This window comes from Anser cygnoides, chromosome 23, assembly GCF_040182565.1.
Source record: "Anser cygnoides isolate HZ-2024a breed goose chromosome 23, Taihu_goose_T2T_genome, whole genome shotgun sequence".
NCBI lineage: Eukaryota > Metazoa > Chordata > Aves > Anseriformes > Anatidae > Anser > Anser cygnoides.
In genome coordinates, this window is record NC_089895.1 from 2829073 (window position 1) to 2851981 (window position 22909).

At 40.5% G+C, this 22909-nt stretch overlaps 2 protein-coding genes across 8 annotated transcripts in view; one reads left to right on the forward strand and one right to left on the reverse strand.

Annotated features, from left to right (window-relative positions):
* DHRS3 (dehydrogenase/reductase 3) overlaps positions 1–22909 on the forward strand; it is a 71009-nt gene that overhangs the window by 37487 nt on the left and 10613 nt on the right. The window contains exons 8-10 of the transcript XR_010826411.1: positions 9885–10060; positions 10899–10973; positions 16770–16858. The gene's annotated coding sequence lies outside the window, so the exon portion shown is untranslated. The remainder of the gene's footprint in view (positions 1–9884; positions 10061–10898; positions 10974–16769; positions 16859–22909) is intronic.
* The window catches only part of VPS13D (vacuolar protein sorting 13 homolog D), a 103214-nt gene continuing 92278 nt past the window's right edge, over positions 11974–22909 (reverse strand). For all 7 annotated transcript variants that reach the window (XM_066982257.1, XM_066982255.1, XM_066982254.1 and 4 more), the window contains 3 exons: positions 19041–19172; positions 14504–14744; positions 11974–13662 (listed from right to left, as the gene is read on the reverse strand). In XM_066982257.1, coding sequence (XP_066838358.1) covers positions 13531–13662; positions 14504–14744; positions 19041–19172 — 505 coding nt within the window. In that variant the 3' untranslated portion in view covers positions 11974–13530. The remainder of the gene's footprint in view (positions 13663–14503; positions 14745–19040; positions 19173–22909) is intronic.

A 22909-nucleotide genomic window follows, 5' to 3' on the forward strand; every position in this document is an offset into this window, starting at 1 on the left:
TCTTTAATGGAGTGATTCTTAAACCAGAAGTTGTAAACTGTTGCGCTGCATTTCTGTTCAGCTTGCCCTAAGTTTTCCCGTGCTGGTATAATTCACAAAAATTCTTTCACAAAAAAAAAAAAAAAAAAAAAAAGATTATTTTGCTTTTCTGTGTGGTGAATGGAAGGAGCCCAGAACTAGGATATGGGGTGCTTGAATTTTGCTACTGATTTTCAGTGTCCGTCTGTGCCACTGCTGCATCCATCCCCTTCCTTTTTACATGGCTGTGAATAGATTAAGCAGTTTTGAAGAGGTGTTAAAATCTCTCCTGAAGGCTTTGAAAGTTTGCACAAAGAACTGCTGATATGGACAATTGCAACAGTTGTCTCTTATTTTAATGGTGAGATTATCCTGATGCAGTGGTACCTGGGCAGGTTCTACTGTTGAGAAATACAGATACTGGGTGAGTTATGCGACGTGAGCTGAGAGTTTGGTGTGTATCCTGTGATTTTTTTTTTTCTAATGCCGTTGTTTGAAGTTTGATGTTTTCCTGACAACCTTGTTTGGCTCTTCATAGCAATTTTCATGCCCTGAAAATATGCAGGGGTTAGGTGGGGGATGCTGGATCATGTTCTTTGATAAGGGCCTGGGATTCCTTTAATAACAAGGACTCTTTTGTTGCAGACTGATCTTGTGCTACCTCGGTGTGGGAGTAGTGAAGTTTGAAATGGATGGTGTCACCAAATTGGTGACCACATCAGAACTACTCCAGTCTGCACTGTTTACAGACAGATTAAGCTATGTGTCAAAGCAAGGTCATTTGGTGATCCTGAGAAGCCATTTTAATATTATTCTTAGACCACGAGGAATTTCCACTTACTGTAAAGCTGTCAGGCTGTTCCCCTGCCCCCCATCAGTGGGACGTCAGCTTTGTTCCTTGCATGTACAGTGATACTGTAACGGTGTTTTGGGGTGCTGTGACAATACACGTCAATAATAATATGCTGCTTGTGAGAGTTTCTGCTGATTTATTAAAAGCTTAGGTGTATCAAAGCTGTGGAACAGCTATACAGTCCTTTGTCAGGTCAAAGAGTATAATGAAATTAAGGTTTACAGGAAACTATTATTATCAGTTAGCAGAGTTAATTAGCTGAGTCTAGACACATCCTAACTCCCCATCTCATAGAGGCAGAGAGTGCCAGCAGGTGGATATAAAAACATGTTTATTCGTAAAGTCCAATATTAAACATGAGAGTGCTAGCTGCTTGGCAGAGCAGTAAAAGCACGGCAGGGTTGGGTTGTGTGCTGTTTTCTGATGGTGTATCCAGTCACTGAGAAGGCCATCAAATACATTTTCTATTGTGCCAGAGAGTGCTGGTAGCAGTCCCGAGCACAGCAGGAAAATAATGAAAGCCTGTCAAAAATGTATGTTCTTGGGCAGTTTTTCCAGTGGCCTGCATCACCTGGCTCAGAGCTCGGATGTGTGTAATCAAGAGGTGACGTTGAACGTGCTTTCTGGGAGGTGAGGCTGTGCTCTGCTGCTGCCCCCGCAGCGGGGTGACTGCAGGGTGCTCTTGGAGCACCTCTGGGGGCAGGGGAGGACATGTGGGAAAGCTGCAGGCACTGGCAGCAGTCAGTCTGCAGAGATGGACAAAGCCTTTTGCATAGTGCACTGTAGGGAGTAGCTTACGGATTGCATAAAGGCCCGTGAGATCAGGGAATCTTTTCCTCCCAAAGACCAGCAGTAACGTGGCTCGCTGTCCCAGCCTTTCCTTCAATGACTTTGTGGGATTTAAGGGGAGAAAACTGTCAAGGGTCTTCCCGCTTATTCCCTGTGTTATTGCAGTTAATGGTCTGCCTTTTGCAATATTTTGTCTGTTACGTTCCTTTCTGAGGCTCTCTCTCGAGCTGCAGAAAGGAGGCAATAGACATACTGGGCTAACTGATACCTTGGAGATGGGTACAACTAGTAGGAGCGGTGTGCCAGTCCCCCTGCAAGGTCTGCCAGCATAGGTTGGGGCCGTTTTAGGCTGCCAGCTCCTCAGGCAGCGCCACGTCTCTGGAAGAGCGTCATGGTGCAGAGTGGGGGTGTGTGGGCTGGGTGCCATCCAACCTTGGGAAAACTGATAAACTTGGACATGATATCAGGCAAATGTTGCTGACTGTGGAACTGATATTTTTGCTCCTGAGGACGAGGCCTGTTGGAGTTTTGAGCATAAATAATTATCTCTCCAGTGCAAGGGCTTTGTGCTTGGCCCTCTGTCCCAGCCCCCGCTCCATTCAGCAGGGTCAGGGAGAAGGGGATAAGGGGCGGTGTCTTTGGCTGACATGAGCCCGCTGGGGAGGGATGAGAGGAAGGGGGTCTTGGGGGCTGGGTTCAGAGCAAGGTTAGCCAAATATCGGATAAATTAAGCAAGAGAAACAGACAGCTCAGCTTGCAGTGAACTTTTCACCCAGCTAACCTGTTCCTCACCCTGCATTGCACAGGTGGAGTACAACTCGAGTAGAGCACAACCCTTGCTTTCCCTGCCTCCTCTTTTTGCTGTAGTGCAAGGCATGGCCAAGGGGAGAGCAGGAACCGAAAGGAGTTTGATCTGCTGTTTGGAGTCCAGAAAGTATTAGAGGTCTAATTGCTGTCTTAAGAGCACTGAAGTTTATGCCACTAATTGCAGTGGGGTTAGTGTTTGTTCCAGTGTAGAAACAGGACCAATAATTTCTGGTCGTAGAGAATCGGGGAGAAATTCCATGCTGGAGAGGGCAGGGAACGACTAGCGTCTAAACAGGAATGATTAGAGTTTCTTTGTGGGAAGATGCAAGACTGGGAATTCAGGGAATTCTGATGTTTATATTTCTCTGACTTTTCTTCTGCATTTGCAGTGCAAGTAAATACAAATAATTGCTGACAGATGTTGTAAAAACATAGCATTATGCTAACCGTTAAGCTTAATTTTGTTCTCAGTTACTAATATATATTGTTAGCTGTACATGGTGTAGTTTGGCTCTTACTCACATGACCTCTATGTAAATCACGGGCTTTGCCCCAGAGATACGGAACCAAAAGCAGAATTTGGTTTGTTGACCTTTTCCAAAATGCCTACTTCTTCTTCTCCTGTCTCCAAACAAACCTCCAAGCAAATTAAAGTTAATAGGGTGGCAAGTTCTTTGGAAAGTAATATCTGGTAGAGCACTTAAACCCTAGTTCTCTAGGTTAAAATCAATGTTTTGAAATTAGAACTTTGAGTTCTCTGGTCTTCCTATTCACTCATTGTAGGTAAGGAAAGTCTGAAACCAATAGAAGCTGCCTGTTTAGGAGCTGCATAGTATTTCCAGTCCTGTATTTTTTTGTGTGTTTTGTGTGTGTGTGCTTAAATTCCGTAAAAGAGGTCCTTGCAGAGGCTTTAAGAGACTTTTACCGGTAGTGAAGCTTCAGAGGAGCCAGGAGCTCTGTGTCTGAAATGGAAAGATCGTTGTATAAACCTAGAGATAAGCGCTGACTTCAGGGAGCTGCGAGCCTTCCTAGAGCAGTATTTTCAGCTTTGCCTCCTGCTCTGCTCAGTGCAGAATGATGGTTTCCCTCCCCCATTTTGGATCTGGGAAGGAGGTCAAGTTTTTCTTGCACTACATGCACATTTCGGTTCACATACAGCTCCTCAGCCACTGCCAGGTTTACATTAGGTGCAAAGTAGTACTGACAGCATCTCCCTTGGTATCCGAAATTCCTGGGTGTTGAGGAAGGACAGGAGCTCAGACTGACGTTACCGCGTTGTCCAGATGTGCGTTTGGGCCAGCCCAGCACTGCAGCAGAGCGGGGAGCTGTGGGCTGCAGCTACCCTGGCGGTGGCTCCAGCACTGGGGGAAGGATTCACCAAAGTGGGAGCTGGAATGGTATCGCCTGCTGTAGAGCTTACCTTCAGCATTTCCAGTTCGCTCTGTCCTCTCGTACCAGAGGACAAGAATGTCATTTTGCTTTCTTAATGTTTCAGCATTTTGCCCAGCAGGTGATAAAGAAACGTAGAATGGATGCGGAAGCTCGGTATTTGTACTGACATAAAGGGACGTGGTTCAGTAAGAGCATGAACTGTGGTGGGGTTGCACTTGGGTTCCTGAGCCTGCCTGTTGCATCAGCCTGTTGCTGATGCTACTAGCTTTTTATCAAATGTTTTTTCTCCTTGTGCAGTTATTTAAAAAATTAGTTGAAATCTGCGTAAGGCAGCACTGCTCTCTGCTGCCCCTTCTCCTGCAACGACAGAAACATTTTTGTACGTTTGGTGAACCCAATCACAGAATGGATTCTGTTCAAACTCACTTTCTCTTTGCTTGTTGTGGGGCTTTGGTTTGTTGTTCTGATTTTGTTTTGTCCTCTGGGGATGGCTCTGACTGACTAATTTTGCAGACTGTTGGTTTTCAAATGCAAGGGCCGCCACTGGGGAGGGAATGGGGCAAGGACAAGTTCAGCGGCCACCAGATAAGCAAGGCCACTCTTTCTCTATCAGTTTGAAGAGATTCAGCAGAGCTCTAAGTAACACCATGATTTTCCTAAAGACAAATTTGCCTGTCTGATCTGCCAGTTAGTGTATGTGCACCATAAAACTCACTCCCTTTTAGACATGTTGGTGAAGTTTCCCAGACCTGTTTGGCCACTCACCTTATGGCTTGAAACCCTTGTGTCAGGGGAGGCTTGTTCCTTCTACTGTATTTTTTTTTTTTTTACGGCCCCTTGAGTGACATCATTCAAATGGTAAGTCTGAGAGATGATTCATACCAAAAAAAGATCTAATAATTGTTACCAGTTATTCAAATCAGTGTTACTGATTTCCCGCATCCTCCCACTGGTCCCTTGAGCTCCCCCACCCACTCATTTTTCCTAATAATTCCCAGGCTTTCTGGCTGTATGCTTGGTATGCCCTCTTCTGTGTTAGTGTGCTAAGGTGTATCTAGCTCTCCCCTGAGGAGCGTTTAGGGCTTGGCTGCAGCAGCTTGTGTAGGCAGATACAAGCTGGGTTTGAACTGGCTAGGTGGATTGACTGGTGACGGCCTCAATAAAACTCCAAACCGCTTTCACAGCACATCTTCTGTTTCACTCTGCTGTGTCGGTATTGTTGGCAGTCTCTGAGGTAGCTAGATCAAAGCTGGATGAGTAATGTGTCTGCAGGCTACAGCGTTGGGGTGCACAGAACTACGAACTGGATTCTCTAGAGGAGCTCTGCAAAGAATTAGGCTAATTACCTCGCTGCTAGCAGAGACTTGCTCCAGTAGCGACCCTATGTGCTGCTGCTGTTCCAGTTTGCAGTTAAGAACATTGCTTCTCTTTCACAAACACAGATCGGTAACTCATGAGGCTTGTTTCTCCAGCACCACAAGTTGAAATCTGTGGTGTGGAGTGATTCATATTGTCGATGTAGAAAGCAAGCTGCTGTTGAGAGCGGCCATTATTTTCTTCAACCAGCTGCTCAGTCTGTCCCCTTTTCCCCATCATGCTCTTTCTTCATATCCCTATGCTTTCTCCCTGTTCAAGTCCTGTACACATCCATTTTCTTATTGCTCTTACCTTCCTTGCTTATTTTTTGTATTAGTCACTCCTTTTGTTGGCAGGACCACACTTGATTTTGCCCAGAGTTAGCTGGATCTAATGTCCTAGAGATGGAAGGGGGTCAAGCGGGATCAGTTCTGGTTGCCCCCAATGAATGCACTGATGTTAGGGCCCTTGAAGTTCTCAGGCTGCATTTCAAAGTATTTATGGCTGTTTGCACTGCCTCGTGCAAGGACTAACTGAAATGGGCAACTGTAGACAGTTGTACGGACGTACGTGATTGTTCTCCCCTAAGCAAGGAGAACAGCGTTCAACCTCCTTATTTTTATTAGCTTCGGGATGCGGGGGTATTTGTCTGACTTAGGGGAGTGGGGGAGTTAGCTTGTTGAAATTTGGGCTGCCAAAAATCATTGTATGATAAGTGAAAAGCCTGTTCTGTTGTGGTGGTTATTTGCTCGCTGTCTGGGAGAGGTTAAGGTGGCAACAGCTGAAGATAAGAATGTTCTCCCCTGTATTTGAGGTGCGTTGTTCATTTCACAGACTGTGGCAAGGAGAATAAAAGGTACATAAGAGTACGGCACAGAGACAAAGGCCTTAGTTAGTAGTAGTGCATGCAGCACTTCTTTAGATAGCTAAAATAAAAATTCAGTTAATTCCCTAATAACTCGTTTTTTAAAGGAAAGAAACCTCTTGTTTGGTGTTTTCCTATAAAGGCTATATGAGGTTATGCTGCAACATTAAAGAAATGGGTCTAAAGCATAATCTGTTCCTCACACAGGGTTTCCAGACTTTCTAGGTCAGTCGTGGGTCATTTTCATGGTTCTGAGCCGTGCAAAGTAAGTGAGGGGGTCACAAAATCTGTGGCTTGTCAGCTCTGTTTCTGCACTCTGTGAACTTGGCCCCCAAATGAGCCTACAGCTCTCCCGGCGAGACCTGTACATAGCAACCTCCTCTCGTGTCCGATGGCATTCCCTGCGCTGCTTGGGGTGACACGGCCTGCGCTCCAGAATGAGCTCACATGAGAAGAGTAATACAGCTGCCCCTTGCTGGAAGTGAGTAATAGGAATTCGGGGCTGCTCCTGCAGCTGTAGTAAAGCTGGCACCACAGCCCTACTTTGTCAGCAGCAGGGCAGTTGAGGGGAAGAAAAGCTTGGCATAACCTTTGGTATGTTATTTATTATCACTTTGCAGCCCCCTGGAAAATGAACTTTAGAAAATTCGGAGCCGATGGTGACGGTGAACACTGGGAAAACCCAGGAATCAGCAAATCCATTGTGTTGCGCTGACAGAAAGATACTGTTACAACACACTTTAGCTGCCAACTTGCTGCAGTCACTCAATCCATCATGGTGGGCTGTTGGATCACAAGCCAGTGAAACTCAGCCTGGCGTGTTATTTTAGTCTTACATGGACTGTGAGATAAACGGGGCATGAACCAGCCCCCTGGCAGGGGGTCGACCCCTAGCGCCCTCATTAAAGTGCCAATCAAAAAGAGTAATGGAACAGGGAATAGAAAGCTGGCTTCTTCAGCCTCTTACTGCTCTCAGTCTGAGCAACTTTCACAAGCCAAAGGAAACATTTCTCTTCTGAATAGGAGCCAGACTTCCAGAAATACCTCCTCTCTCCTTGTCTCTGTGAGAGCAAGTGCTGAGACTCTTCTGTGTGTCTTGCTTAGGGTGGAAACCCGTTGCTTACTACAGTGCAGGTAGTGGGAAGAAGTGTTGTGGACTGTAACCCAGAAAGGATGGAGATGCTCATTCTGTGGACTATGCAGGCACTGGGCTGTGCGTGCAGGGCTCACTGATTGGTTAGTGACATGGTTTCAATTGCAGATTGCTCACATCTCAGCATTCGTGGGTGAACGATGGAAGGAAACTGGTGGGTCCAGAAGTCTTGCGGGTGTGTGCAAGGTGAGAAAAGTGTATTCGTGTGCCTTGTGTGAGTTATTTCAAACTTCCACAGGAACCCACAGCAAATAGATCTTGCTATAATGCCAGTGTCTTCGGGTGCCTATACAGCTAAGTATATTTGTCTCTGCATAACCCTCAGATAATTCATAGTGCAGCTGCTATCGTACCACAAATAAAGACATATTCTGTCACAGAAAGGAGTGTTAAGTATAGTCTTTACATTTCTGGGCTGTTCCCCTCACTGGACATAAGCACAGCAATACCTTAACAGGTGTTACTGAATTAGTTAAAATGGCATATATTTTTCTACTTCTGTGCTTAAATGTTAAGAATTAACTTTAAAATGTTACTGGTTGCAAGAGCATTGTCCACATATGAGAGAATCATATGACTAAAAAGGTGGGGGGGGGGGAAAAGAGAGGAAAAGGCTTCAGTTGCCTGGTAGATTGCAGGTGACTGCAGGGAGATGCATGAGCTCAGAAGGGAGCACAACCCAACCGACCATTCAGTGCTGCCACCCGATTTTGCTAGTGCTGTTCTCATTTATCTGCCCACTGTGCTGGTGGAGAACCTGTGAGCTAGGGTGCTGTAAAGCTGCCGGCAGGCCTTGTGGTAAGGAAGAGAAAGTGGGAGCAAGATTCCAGGTTCTGGTGCAGGCCTTGCACTTTACTGCGTGCAAACTTAGTCGTCTAAGATACTGAACTGCTGTCAACTTTAGTACTTTAATTGCCTGAAATTGGGCCAAATTCTGCTGTTTTTTACAATGAGTGCTGTGTTGCTTCTGTGAGATGACTAAAATTTCTGCTGTGCTTACTCTGCTTGGTAACATTTTTCAGAGGAGGTCTGAGGTTCAGTGGTGCACGTGGAAGGGGGAGAAATCACTGGTGATGCTTGAGTTATTGTCAGGGCTTTATCAAAATAAGGATCTGTGTGTGGTGAGGGTGTCTGCTCCTGAAAACGGTGTTATTTTTTTTGTTGGTGATGGTTTTCCTCATCTAAATATGGAGGCACAGATTTTTTGCCACGTCATTCTTCTGTTATGTGCTGGTTTGCACTTCTGGCTGGAGGGTGCTTGCCTCGAAGTCATTAGGTATGGTCAGGCATCCGCCAAGGTCAATGCAAGTGTTTGCTGGTGCAGTTTCTAGAGTGCTGATGGCTGGTTGATTTGATAGATTTCTCTATTGGTTAAAATTTCTCTACAGCTGCCGTATCCAGTGGTGTGTTTGTTTTGTTTTCTTGGCTGGCATTTTTAGTGCACAGAAACAACTGTTCTGTAGCCTCCATACACAATCCTTGTCCTTTGGGTGACCCATCCATTTATCCAAAATGTAAACGCACATGAAAGCTGTTTACTTCTCTCATGGCCTTTTAGTACTTTTGAGTCAGACCAGAATAGGCCTGAGGTGCAAGGTTATTCTTATCCCCTGAGAGAACTGTATGTGCTGGGCACGTTGCTTGGGCAGCAGTGTGTCAGTTACCAAAAAAAAACCCAAACCACCCACCCCCAAATCAACCCCTTGTGATTCTGGAGTCTGATTGCATTGAGGCAACATAACTGTACAACAGGCCGTTAATAGAATTGATATAATGCAGTAGGTATGCACCTCTTATGTAACTGCATTTAGCTCCAAGATTATTTGTATTTCTATACTTGAATATGCTGTAGTTCCACTGAGGGAAGATAGGGAAAGAAATTTTCACTGTTTGTCAGTGGTTAATGAGTAACTTTTTTTTTTTCACCCTTTTTGGCAGACCTCCTTTCATGACTAACACTGCACTGTATTGTAGCTGAGACATGTGCAAATCGAGTCACAGTGTGAGGACCCAGCCTTGTGTACACATCTGGTGCTGTTTTTTTACTCATGTTCTCCCATTTCAGAAAGTCTGATGATAGAGAACTAGGAAAGAAATACAGCTCTGCCTTGGAGAAACTGATCTGACCTCTGTTAATGAAACATTTTCTTAGCTAGGTAACTATGGTGTTAGTGAGGCAGATAGATTTGAACTGTCCTGATTCCTTTTTTAAGGCTGTCAGAGTATCAGGCCAGCTATCACGAGGCTGTAATCAATTTGACCCAATGCTACAAATGCGGAGATGGGATTGTTTTGGTCCTAGCCCCACCTGTGATGAAACAGCATCCTCAGCTGTGCTGATTAATAGTCTGCCATCAAGCTTGAATGTTACAGAAGTCTGGACTGGAATGCAAAGTTCTGGGCATAGTCTGATTTTTCAGAACTACATATTTTTCTGTGGTACTTCTTTATAGCAACTACACTTCTAAGAATAGAGGTTATAAGGAGTATGGCTATCACTTTTCAAGATTAGTTTAAGAAGTTTATATCTATTATGTATACGTACATACACACACCCATATAGAATGTTTCTTTATGAGAAACCAAGTTAGCTATTTGTGCAACTGTTATATTAAAATGTCTTTTATTTTTCTGCTTCTAAATCTTTGCAGCTGCCTGTAACCTGCCCTGTGTACACCTAGAAAGCTGCTTTTCACACCAAGGTACCAGAGGTGAAATCACTGTGATTAACAGATAGAGGAATGTTCTTCAAGGAAGAGAAGCAGAGCAAGCGAGGTTATTCATAAAGGAGTCATCATCTAGTGGTTTGGGTTGTTGTAGGAAACAGGTCAGTGCTAAAATGTGTTACGGGGGGAAAATAAGTTTTTTTGTGTGTATATATATGTATATATGTACACACGTATTTGGCCTATGATCCTAGAAAGTAAATCTAGGATTGAGGAGAGAATAGATAAATGGTATAAAACATCATGCAGTCTAGGAAATGGGATAGCAAATAGATCAAAGTCTCCTTGTCGTAAGCATGCATTATGATTATTGTCTCTATTTTGAGATGTGGAACTTCTAGCCACTTACTTTCTCTCCACAAAAATGTAAGCACTGCACTTTTTTTGATAAACAGCTTAAGCTGTTCAGCTAGTATCCAGCTGATTTATTAGAAAAATCTATTCAAGAGCAGAAGGAAGGGAAGGATATTATCCACATCTTGCATGCTGTTTACCTTATTTCAGGCATATCTCATTTTGTATTTCCTGTTTCACTGCCTGTACTTTTAAAAAAAATTGCTACAGTAAGAAAACAAAGTTGGGCTGAGTAGGCAGAGAACAGGTTGCACAGTTTTCATCAAAATCTGCGTAAAATTAAATTACAGCTAACAGGCAGTAGCAGAGTATTTCTCCTTCAGCGTTATCAGTGCATGGGGTATGTGTTTTTGTTTGTTTTCATAAACACTGCCTGCATTGTTGATGGGATTACTTAACCTTTATCAGCATGTAAAGGTGAGTGGCTGCTTGGGGACCATATCAACAGCTTCTTATAGATACTTGAGCAACCGAGCATAAAAAAAGTATTTTCATTCCTGAATTGTATTAGTTGTGTGCTAAAGAGTGTCCAGGGGGAGAAACCTGTGTTTCTGTCTCTCATCAGTAATTGTTTTTCCTCCACAGCTTCTGATATATCAAGACAATCTGCTTTTATTGCTATAAGTCATACCTCCTCCTCAAATGAAACCAGGCTAAAGGGTAAGCATGCTGTCTTCATAAAGCTCAGAACTTTACATAATTTGGTAAACAGAATTATATTGTCTTGTCTGCTTACAGCTTGTGTTTGATTTCTTAAGAATTTCAGTGAAAGCTGGAGACTTGCATTTACTCTCTACCTCCTCTGAAAACTATTTTTGAGTATGGCTCTTGGAATCTGAAAGTTCTATTTATTCACTTAGTAATAATGTTAGTAGTGCCAATAACAATAGGAAGTCCACAGTAAGAGTTCTGAAATAATATAAAAATAGTTGGGTTACAGCAACAAGTAATATCATCTGAGCTTAAAAAAAAAACATAGAAGAAAACTGAAGGTCTAATTGAATTTGTTCTGGAATGCTAAATGAGGAAATACATTTCTTGCATGAAGGGCTATAGTTCACTCCTTATAATCAGCACTGTATATGTACCCATAAGAGAAAACTCTGCATGTCTATATACGAATGAGCAACTTCAGTCACTGTACTTGGAAGGAGCACAGCATCAGTGCTGGAACAGTATTGTAACATAGTAGAATAATCAAACCAGTTACAGTCCATGGCACTCCTGTACATATAGGGTAGTGGGTACACTTCTTGAAGTTCTAAATAATGTTCTGTTTAATCATTATCACCAGCCAAAAAACAGGTTACGCACATTCCAAAAGAAATAAAGAAATACACTAGCTATATCCATTATCTCCTGTGGTTCCCTGGGTTCAGGTCACTCAGTGGGTGTACTATCATTCTTCTTTTCAGGTGTTTGCTTATCAGCTCCTTCACATAGTTGCTGCAAAACAAAGTATGCAAGCCTTTTGCCTGTAACTTATCACCACAGAGCTGTGAACTACTTTTTATTCACCTTGCCCACCTACTTTCCAGTTTTAGCAACTAGACATTTTCTGCATTAAAAAAAGAATTTTAAAGGGGAGAGAAGCAGGAAGTCTTAGTAGCAGAGTCTAACGGGACTGATGTGTTGTGTTAAAGCACTGTTGAGCCAATGCACTTGTTGAATTCTACACTTTACTTAAAAATTATACAGAGAAATATACAAAAGTGGTGCATTAAATCAGTTTCATTTGCATAATGGACTTTGTGGATTTTGATTTCCAGTCACAGACCATACACACATCCACTGATACTACGTTTTGTCCTTACACAGTGGTCCTCCGCCTTTCACAGTACAAGCGTTAAAAACAGTTTTACTTCTAACCTTCAGTTTAAAAATATTCTTGTATGCCTTTATCATAAAGGATATAAAAAGGTAAATTAAGATGAAAGTAAAGTTATAGTGGACGTCTTATTTTTGAGTCAGAGGCTTACAAAGTAAACACTTTAAAAGGCTCCTGAAATCTGCAAAAGGTTACTGAACAGTTTTGGGAAAATTGTGTATTCATATTTGAAGCTTGCATAGCACAGTGCTGTACTGCATGCAGATATTCAGCACAGTTACTGAACTATCTCCAGGGAGCACACATGAAAACTAGAGCCAAAAGCCAAAAACAAAACAAAATAAAAGAAAACCCACACACCTACCTGCAGGGTATCCCTTCTGTTACATTCCTCAATCTCTAGCTTGGTTGAAATTGGTGAGACAAATACTCATTTGATATGCAACATTTGAAAAAACATATTATTTTTTATTATTTCAAAAAGTTTAATTTTGTAGAGGTTGTCATTAAGACAAATGATGCAGTGATGTCTCCCCCCCCCAACCCAGGCATTTCCAGTGCTAGGAGACTTCCACACTAACCAGCTAACTATATTTACACTTACTCAATCAGAGTGGAGGGAAAACTGAAGTTAAAGATTTTGATTTCCAAGGCTGCTCACTTAAACTGTTTTCAAAACAACTTGGAAGCAGGGGCCTTCAGACGTACAGACTTTGCTAAGTTTGAGTTCAGCTTTTTCTTTTCTAGTATTTTGGAAATGTAATTGAACTAGTGAGTCATCACTGCAATATTTAACATAACACAATTATTTTGTTAAAAACAATGACATTTCAGTGGAATATTAAGTATACATATATTTAGCTGTACTAGTGATAAAAAAAATCAATACACCTAATTACAGTGTTAAAACTGAAAACTACAGGACTTCTGTGCTCCGACAGCTGCAGTTAACTTTTTTTTTTTTTTAACTCTTACCTATGTTCCTGAACTGTGAAAAGCAGAGAGAGGGAGAGAACAGGTGGTTTCAGGTACTGCAGTAAGACTCAGTATAGATCCTTTAATTTCTTTACACAGTAAACAGACTTCTATTTATACCAACACCCTGGTCTGTACCCTCTTATTTACAAGAAACACTTTTACATATATACATGTTAGCAAAATACAGGCTTCTCCCAGAACCAGATGCATTTCAGCTGTATCTTAATTATACAACTAATGCTTTAAAAACAAAACAAAGCCCACCACACATTTTCTTACTCACAATGATGCCATATAGTTAAATACTAAAATCATATTTATTTCCTTCCCATATAGTATTTTCTCTAGTTACAGAATACCATCAGCTCCAGACTGATTCTTGCAATTCACTCTGTCAGTAAGGAAGATGTTTCAAGAGTCCAGCTCTAATTGTTCTTGATTTTCACTGAGTCTTAACATAAGCTGTTGTTCATAATATAGGCTCTTTGCATAGTTTATTTCTTGACAGAGCTTTACGGCAAGAACTTCAGATTTCACATTGACCTGCAAAAACAAATGTGTTTATTGTTATTTTGGCACTACTATTGTCTAAAGCAGAATATATTTATTTTTTATTACTTCATTAACTGAAGGAATTGGGTTGGCTATGTTTGAAGGCTCTGTAAAGGAATAGAAATGTTTCAGTGGAGACCTGTTCTCAGTGCTGAGGTGCAGCACAGAAGGAATGAGAGAGGGAGAGACAGACAGGCAGGTAGCCAGAGATTAGGTGTTGTTGGGTGAGAGCAGAAACATCTCGGAATATTTGAAGTTATTTCCTTCGCTTCCTCTCCTACTTTCATCTGGCTTGTCTGTTTGGAATGTAAACTGACTTGGGTCAGGGGTGAGCTTGTAACCTTGTCTGTAAAACAGACCCTGAGCAACTACTGTAATGAAGCAAAAAAGCTAATGGGTTTAGAGGTGAGAGTTCTGATTAACTTTTACCTGTATGACATACATATGACTTTCAAATCCTAGGCATTTTGCAGTAAAAAATACTATATATGTGAGAAGAGAAAACTAGAGTAAAAACATAGAGCATAGTATTTAAGTTCCATGTATGTGTTGTAAAGTTAATCTTTTCTCAGGTAAAGAAACATTTCCTATTGTAACTTTGTTGTTCAGGAATATTTTTGATTTTACCATCAGCTTTTCTCAGAATCTTTACGGAACAAATTTTATCATTACTTGAAACTTTTTGGCAGCAGCTATTTTCACTGCTGTCAGAACGTTTTCATTGTTGAGCAGTACAGGAAACCGAACACTGATGACTACAAACATTTTCAGCACTAGTATTGAGGGGAAAGGAAACCCTGCATGAATCTAACAGTAGGCACTCGATCCTTACCATTGGTTTTTGTTGGGATGGACCTGGAATTGCTACACCAGTACTTGTATTAACAGCTTTCTTCGTCAACTGTACATACACCTTTCCATGATCTTTTGAAACAAGACAGTGGTAGAGATCATCATACTTGACTTCTAGGAAGATGGCCTCACGGTCTGTGAAGTCACGACTCATAAGGAAATAAACAGCCTTAGATGAAATGAGAACGCAATACTTCTCTATGTTCTCCACTGCTATGAAGCTGCAAAAAAAAAAAAAAAAAGGAAAAAATAAACCACAAAAACAACCCCAAGAAATGAATCACTTGAAGCTAAAAATACTCAACTGTAATAAATGTTTTAACCTGTTGTGTTCAGTGACCTTTAGAAGTCTTTCAGAAAAATTAATAGCATAACATGTACAATTCATTTGTATTTAATTTAAACTGTTCTAAAAGGCAAGCTGGTGAGTACCCCCTCAGCTGAAAAAGATCATGCTGTAAATCAAATATTAGCACTAAATGCCTGGCTTCTAGCTTTGGACATTAAAAGGGTATATAAAAATATCCTTTAACAAGACTTAGGAAGATTAATTTCCTTGCACTGGAAGTCTTACAATGAAGTTTAATTGTAACTTTAGTTCCATTACTGATATGTGAAAAAGGTGTGCAGGTATTTATGACAAAAGCATTATCCTTTTACATGTTATAAACCTACTGTAGTTCCTTTTACCACGCACTTCCCTTGCCTTTAAAAACAAAAAAAACAAGTTTAACCTGCTGCTTGGACCAGTAGCTAGAAAAGAGAAATTAGCTGTTTAACACTGGGGTGAAAGGTTAAGCAGCAAGCAGGTTTCCCCAGAGAGATTAGTCCAAGTGATGAATAGAGGAGGTAGAAAAGAGTGAATTAAGAAGATTGAGAATTACGATGGCTGGAAAGGTTGATGTGTAAAAAATAGCAGTAAGGAATGCAAAAGTGGAATAGATATTTCACACGCAAACACTTCTCCCCCACTTTTGATTTACTCCTGAAATGAACCTCATTAGTGATTTTTTTAATGCTGAAAATTTCAGAAAATTATATATGGAATATACAACATCACTAGGAAAGAGTGCTAAACAGAGTAATAATGCTGTCAGCAACCCACGACAGTACAAGTATCTGTAGAACTAAGATTTTCCTGCTGTCAGATAGGTTCAAAATTACTATTTTCCGAACAGTTGCTTGTACAAATCTGTCTGCTTTTGCCCTATATTATGCAAAACACTCCACTGTTTTTGAAAACATTGAAGATTTTCAGTTTTAAGAGCTTTTGATAGACAGAAAAACTTACCATCTCTAATCACCAATTCCAGAACTACTGTCTGTTCTGCCATTTAAATAACACTTTGCACAAATCATCAAGAGCTACACATCCAAATAAACCTATAGCTATAAGCAGAATTTTAGTAGCCAAAAATATTTCAAAAACTGAGATCATGGTTTCTTTTTATGGTATAAAATAATAACGCCAGTAATTTTCTATTGATACTTCTCTGAAAGATGCCATTCCGTGCTGAACTTGTCTTTTCCCTGCCCTATGTATTATAGTCACATCAACTGACAAATGCTTTTTGCTTCCATAAAATTGAAAAAGGCATACATGCTCATCTGAGTTAACAGATTAAATTTTCATTTAAGTGCTGTGAAGAGTAGCATGATATGACTATGATATGATAGCATAATAGAAGTGGGTTCCTTTAAGTAAAAGAAGCAGAAGCATTCGTTTTTGTCCACTTTAAAACAAAAACCGTAGGCAAAAGGGTTCACACATCGACTGAAAAGAGCATTTGTTCCTCAGTTCCTCTCCTCCTTCAAAGTTCAAACACCTCAGGATAAGGTTTTGTCTTTGAAATAAGTATAAAGGAGAGTGATTTTTTTTTTAAGAAGTAGCACAGAAATCTTCATTTTAAAATACAGTCACATCATAGCCTGCAGAATAGTCTTGTTCCTTTGAATAGGCGCATAAAAGCAAGTCCAGTATTTTACGCAGGTCCTAGCTTTGACTCAGGTTGGACTTCCACTGGAAGCAAAACCAGAGCAAACCCACCGGCACGCTGGTTTTCTTTTCTTCCCCCTGCTCCCCCCCCCCCCTTGATGGGAAAGAAAATTCAAAGAAAGTTTATCAGAAATTCCTAATGTTCTGTCATTGTTCTTCACAATCGTCCAAGTGAAGCTGAGACATTTAGAAGTTTTTGTATATCCACAAAAGCAGAACAGCTGTTTTTTCCTGATGTATGTCATTACAGTCGTATATATGGGGACATCCATGGAAAGAACTGAAAGACCAAAAGCTACTATGAAGTTCAGTGCACACAACTGGGAAACCAGACTACAGGTTTGTATTTTTTCCATAAGAAGAACAGATTCTCTCTCAGATTCTTCATACTAGATTTTTACTGCTGTCATGTATATATTTTGAGGAATGGAAATAGAGGACACATTTTATGGCGAAGCACTGAAACATTAGCTAATTTGTAGTTCAAGCTCTACATTTTGTTCTAAGTTTGAGTCATGCATCATTACCCATTTTCTTTTGCCAACTATTATTTTCTTCTCTATGCCTAGTTCTCAAAATGAGTATTTAACCTTTTAAGATACTACTTCAAGATAATACTTTAGTTGACTGGTTTTTTTAAAACATGCTTCTACACTATTAAAAAAATCTCAAATTAATAAAATGAAAGATTAAATGAAACATGATCCAGTAGAACAAAGCAGAAGCAACCAGATCTCTGGAGAATTTGTGGGTTTTTAACAACATCAGGAAGTAATTACACAATATTTTCCAGAAGTGAAACAGTGAGCCTAACTGGAAAAAAATGTGGAAACATTTAGTTAGAACAGTAGAGCAAGGTATTAAACCCCCTTTTATGGATTTAACTCTGAAGGAAAATATGCAAATAATCAGGTCTTTAAATGTGTTTCTGATTACGATACTGGGATAAAAGTCAGAGGCATAATTTTGTACTTACTTTCCATGACAAGAAACACTGTTTTCTTGTTGAATGATGTTCTTAATGGTGAAAGTCACAATGATTGAACAGTGTGACTCAATGACAAATGCACACAGATCTGCTTACAGGGTATACTGCGAAAAGTTGACGCTAAAATATTTTTTTGTCACAAATTGCTCTCTTTTGATTCTCCTCACTTAAGAGCCAGACTGGATATGCCATTTAGATTCTTTATGTGAGATTAAAATAGCAAGAGTGCAAGATCACAGGGCCACAAGCAAGTGGCAAACTACAAACTCTTCGTTACAGGCAGCTGGAGGTAACCTGGCTTCTGGTGCCTGATCATTGATGCTGGTGGAGTTAGGACAGACTGCTGAATGGGTAACGCCCTCTATGAGCTTCACCACATGCTTTACTTTTTTTCTTGAGGCACTGAAAACAATTCTAACTACTCTGCCTTGACACATGCTCTGTTGGATAATACGTGCAAAACATAGTATTATATGAAATACTGAAAACAGCTGTTCAGGTAACTGTGGTAGAGAAGGATGTGGTTAAGTAATGAATTATGCCTTGAGACCCTAACCCAGCAAACTGACATGTCTTGTAGAAACAAATGTAGAGATACCTTTCTGTGCTTTTATTCAATACACTTTTTTTTTTTTTCATGCTGTCAACCCTGACCACTAATATAACATCACCTGCTGTTTTCACTTGCTTTCATGCACCGATAGCCAAGGCATTCAAGCATAGATGCAAAACTGATGGCGCATCTATTACCCATTCAGATCATTCAGCATAGGCTTTTCTGGAAAAATGAATACATAAATATATATATTGTGCAGGTTATTTTGATCATTAACTATTAACACTCTTAGGTTAGGAATAACATGTACTACAAGCATCCAAGTTAGCTTCTCTCATAGCTAAACCAGAGCCACCTGAGACTGTACACAAGTAACAGGTCAGTGTGATTCACATACTGCTATCATGGAGCCACTAGCCACTCTCCTAGGCCTTTGACTGTGAGAAATTGCAGACAGGGGCAGATAAAGGAACAGATACTAGTTCTGCCTGTATGGATGTGCTTCTGTTACACAGGAAGAGGAGTACACGTTCTGGCAACACAGATCTATTTATGCACAGGAAAGGCTGGGCATGCATTGAACACGCATGTTAAATGGACTGTTGATTGCTTAGAAACTTAAAAGAAATTTCATCTTTTGTAATAAGAGAAGGGAGCAGGACCATTAAAAGGACTAAGTCAAGAAGCCAAGGCTCCAGTTTTTCTGCAGACTGCATGCCATGTGAGATCAATGGCTGTTAGCAGCAGATGAAGCACGGTCTCCAGTGGCACCTGCTATGACATTTGTATATAGCCAGTGGACAGGCCATTGTGGAAGTCATCAGATGCTAGTACTGTGCTGCTAATTAGTACCAGGAGAAAACAAATGACATGTATGTGCATGCACGCATGTGAAATAATTTTTTCTCTCTTCCCAAAGACACAAAGATAGAATGGTAGCAAATGGAACTACTTAAAGTAACTGTGTCAGTACTTACAACTCATCTTGGATGTTGTCGGTCAGTTTGAACAGCTGTTCTTGTCCTTCCGCTTGACTTTCTAAATAGCGGGGCAAGAGCCCTTGGGGTCCTCTGCAGCAGCGTGGCTTTCTCACTCTCTCTGCTTGTGTCCTACACGCAAAATAGATGCAGAAAAATGACTTATTGCAACAGCAGGGCTTTTCCTTCCACTTAAACCTGTCAGCACACAAGAGTTTTATTTGTTTTGAAATACGAGGTGTGATAGAGCCTTTAAAAATACAAGGTCTTCACAAATACAGCATATGGATTCTGTAATATTTGGCCTTGAAGACACAGTATCTATTCATATGGCTTTGCATTTCAAAGAAATCTTTCCCAGTTTTCTCCTACAATTAAGGGGCAGTGAGCTCAATGAAGAAGCAACATAAACTGAGTATATGGTTTGCAAGTTTTTGATCTATTTATCAGCAGAATTCCATTGATTTGACAGTTTCTTCTCAATTCTCTACAGAGTGCATTGACCTAGACAGCGCTCCCACTAACGGACAGTTGCCCGTAGTTGAAAATTGCAGGGTTACAGAAATAGGAACATGCAGTGAAGTTAAATGAAAAATCTACAATTAGAATCTCTGAGCAAGGCTTAGTATACTTCACCCTTCTTGAGTAGCTATTAAAAATGACAGTAATACAAAGACACACATGGCTTAAGAGACATCAGAGGTTGATACTGGCCACAGTGCTAAAGAACTGCAGGGTACGTTCCTCCCCTAGCAGTATTTTGTTAAAAAATAATATTCTGAATTCCTTTAAGCTTTTGGAACGCCCTACCCCTGAAGAATTGTGTTACAGGCTGCGCAGCCTTGCTTTATTCTCTGTCCTTTCCCAATAGCATCACTCTGGGACTGGTGCATGGTTTTTCATACCTCCCAACCTACTGCTGTTACTAGTTTTTCAAGCCAAATGCACCGTTTTTTGATTAGTGCACTCTACTTCCCGTCTTGATACTTTCTAAAGACCCTGTACAATGAACTGCTTCTATCCTTTTTGATCAAAAGAAAGGAGGAAAAAATCCCTCGTAACAACGGCTTTTCTTTCTAAGCTGCTTGGCAATAGCACACAAGAGTACTTGCCTTCGAAGCTTTGCTTTCTGCAGATGTTTTCTCTGGAGCCCTGTTTCTTTGTTACCTTTCCCCTTCAGCAGTCCTGTCCAAGACTCCTAACACATGCACACTTAAAATTTGTTTTCCTTCCAGTCTTTGACACCCATGCCCTTTAATCGTGACAATTTTTTTGCCCCTTCCCTTCTTGGCTTCAGTAAATACTGTTGGAATAGTCCAGTATTTACCTGTCCTGCTGAACTGCTTCGGGTTTTGGTAAAACATTCATTAATTAATTACAGAGCTAGGCATCCAAGCAAAAAAATGCCAATATGAAAACTCAGTTTGCTTCATAGAGGTACTTTGTTTCCCTCATTTGCAAAAAAGTTTAATGCCTTAAAACTGTATTCTTCCATGAGTATGAGTTATCTGAACCAGAATAAGCGAAACACTAGATGAACAGATGACTTCCACAACCTATATATGGCTAAACTATTCCTCTGAATAACAGCTGTATACAGTTGTTAGAACTTCACCATTAACTACTATCACTTTGGAACAAATCACCTCTGTAAAATCACCTTTGTCTGTAGTGGGCACAGTTGCATGGTAGTATTGCTACATTTTTGAATAAATCAGTGCCTCTTTTTACATATTCTTACAAATTAGTAACGTATGTGCATGCCTTCATGAAATGGAAAATGTTACATCAAAGTTCCAAATGAATTAAAAGGTTCCAACCAGTGTGATACTCGCATCTTGCTACTTGTCCTACTTCCTCACTTCCAAAAGCAGGAAAATGACAAAATTTTACTTGTCCAAGCAGTCCCAACTGGCTTTTAAACCTCTCTACAGCACCTGTAGCTTCTATTGACAAGTTTAAAGAGCGACTGTCTGAAGCGTAATGTATGCTTTTTAACTCACTATGGGCCAATCATTAATTTTTCACTTAGACACTTTCTTTCCCCATTATGCATTCAGGAAAGTTAGATAATGGAGCATTCAACCATCCACATGGGAATGAGTAACAACACTGCATAATGGTTTTTATAACTGTCTTTTAGATGAACAGTCAGCTGTGCTACTTTCTCTAATATAATGTGGCACCACGGGAAGGGCTACCTGAAACACTGTAAGCATGACTCTTGCAAAAATGAGAAGGAACAGGTCCTTTAATCAGATCTATTCTGTAGCAGCCAGGACATTAGTGAACACTTGTTTCTAATGTCTGGCTTAGAAGCAGGTCAGACAGACCCAGCAGAAGTACTAGTTACCACAGTGAATTTCCAAAAGACTTGGCAAATTACAGTTTTAGGTTTGGTGTTTTTTTGGGGGGTTATTTTTTAATACAAGAAGTATTAAGAAATACAGTGTTTACTGTCTCTACTGCTACTCCACAATAAAAATGTTCATCCTGGTAAAAACAGTTAATTCTCATCTTGGTGATAAGAAGGCCAGCTGCTTTTCAACGAAGTGTCACTAGTGCTAGCATAAATTGCATTGATTTAGTCCATCAGCCCCTTGGCAAACTGGTCTATTTGGTCTGGACAGCTAACAGCATTCCACAGAACTTGATTTTTTTTTTTTTCCTAATCTAAAAATTGGTTCTACACTCTCAAGTTACATTTTGTAAATAATAAGCAACACTGATGAAATGCAAAAAGTGAAGATTTGTAAAGCAGAATGAACGGTGGTGTGCCCTCATCTGTATTGCATTAAACATGCACTCAACAGATTTGCTGATTCTTTTCTAATAAGCTCACAAAAGGCAATACAAGACAGAAATGCCCTCATGTCTACTAGACACAGCAGGGAAGAGTGCTCCTGAATGGAGACACAAAGAGATTGGAAATGGTGTCAGAAGGTTGAGGCACACACTACAGTTCTTCACTGTTCAGACAAAGCTGAATGCTGGAGCATCTCATTTCAGATGGCTGTACATCCACTAAAAACAGTTAGCAGTGTTAATTGATTGGCTTTTGCTTAATGGTTCACAGGATTCCTGTGATTCAGTTGACCAGTTTTGAGCCAGAATTTTTTAAATTAAAACAGATCACAGACCAGTCATATAAGGAAGTTGTTCATATTTTACTGATGAGAATTATTTACCAACTTAGATTGAAAAAAGTTCTACAACAGACATAACACGCTTTAGGGAATTATCTTTTATCCTTCCTCCTTCACTATAGCTTTAGCTCTTAGGGTATCTGAGGTGCACAGCACTGTTCTCAAAACTGTTACTCATCTTTGACTGTCCTCTGGACCTAACATTTCTTTGAAGTGTAACTAGGTTGCTTTGTAAACACGAACAAACAAAAAAATCAGAAGGTAACAAACTGTTTGTCAACAGATTATAGTCTGTGAAAACAAAACATCACACTCCTAAAATTATATGCAAAAATGCACCGACTTTTGTTATTACACCCTTCAGTTTCCTTAGCACTAACACCCAAATTATTATTCAGAACACTCCAACTTTACCTGCGATCAAAAAAGCAACAGGAAAAAAGAAAAAAAAACTGTGACCAACACAGCAATCACTATGACTTTTCATTTAGGATGTGCACCTGTACAATTTAATATCTGCTGTCCTGGGAACAGAGCAGCAGTGGCAACTACGAACCCATTTAAAAAGGCAACTTGAGCCACATGTAACCTGCATACAGATTTTGATCCATAATCAGAAGAGCACAAGGACACCCAAAATTCAATGCGAACAACAGCTCTAAGTGCAAAGAGACGCAATTCTGGCATTATGAAAACAGTATTGAAGAGAAAAGGCTCTTCACA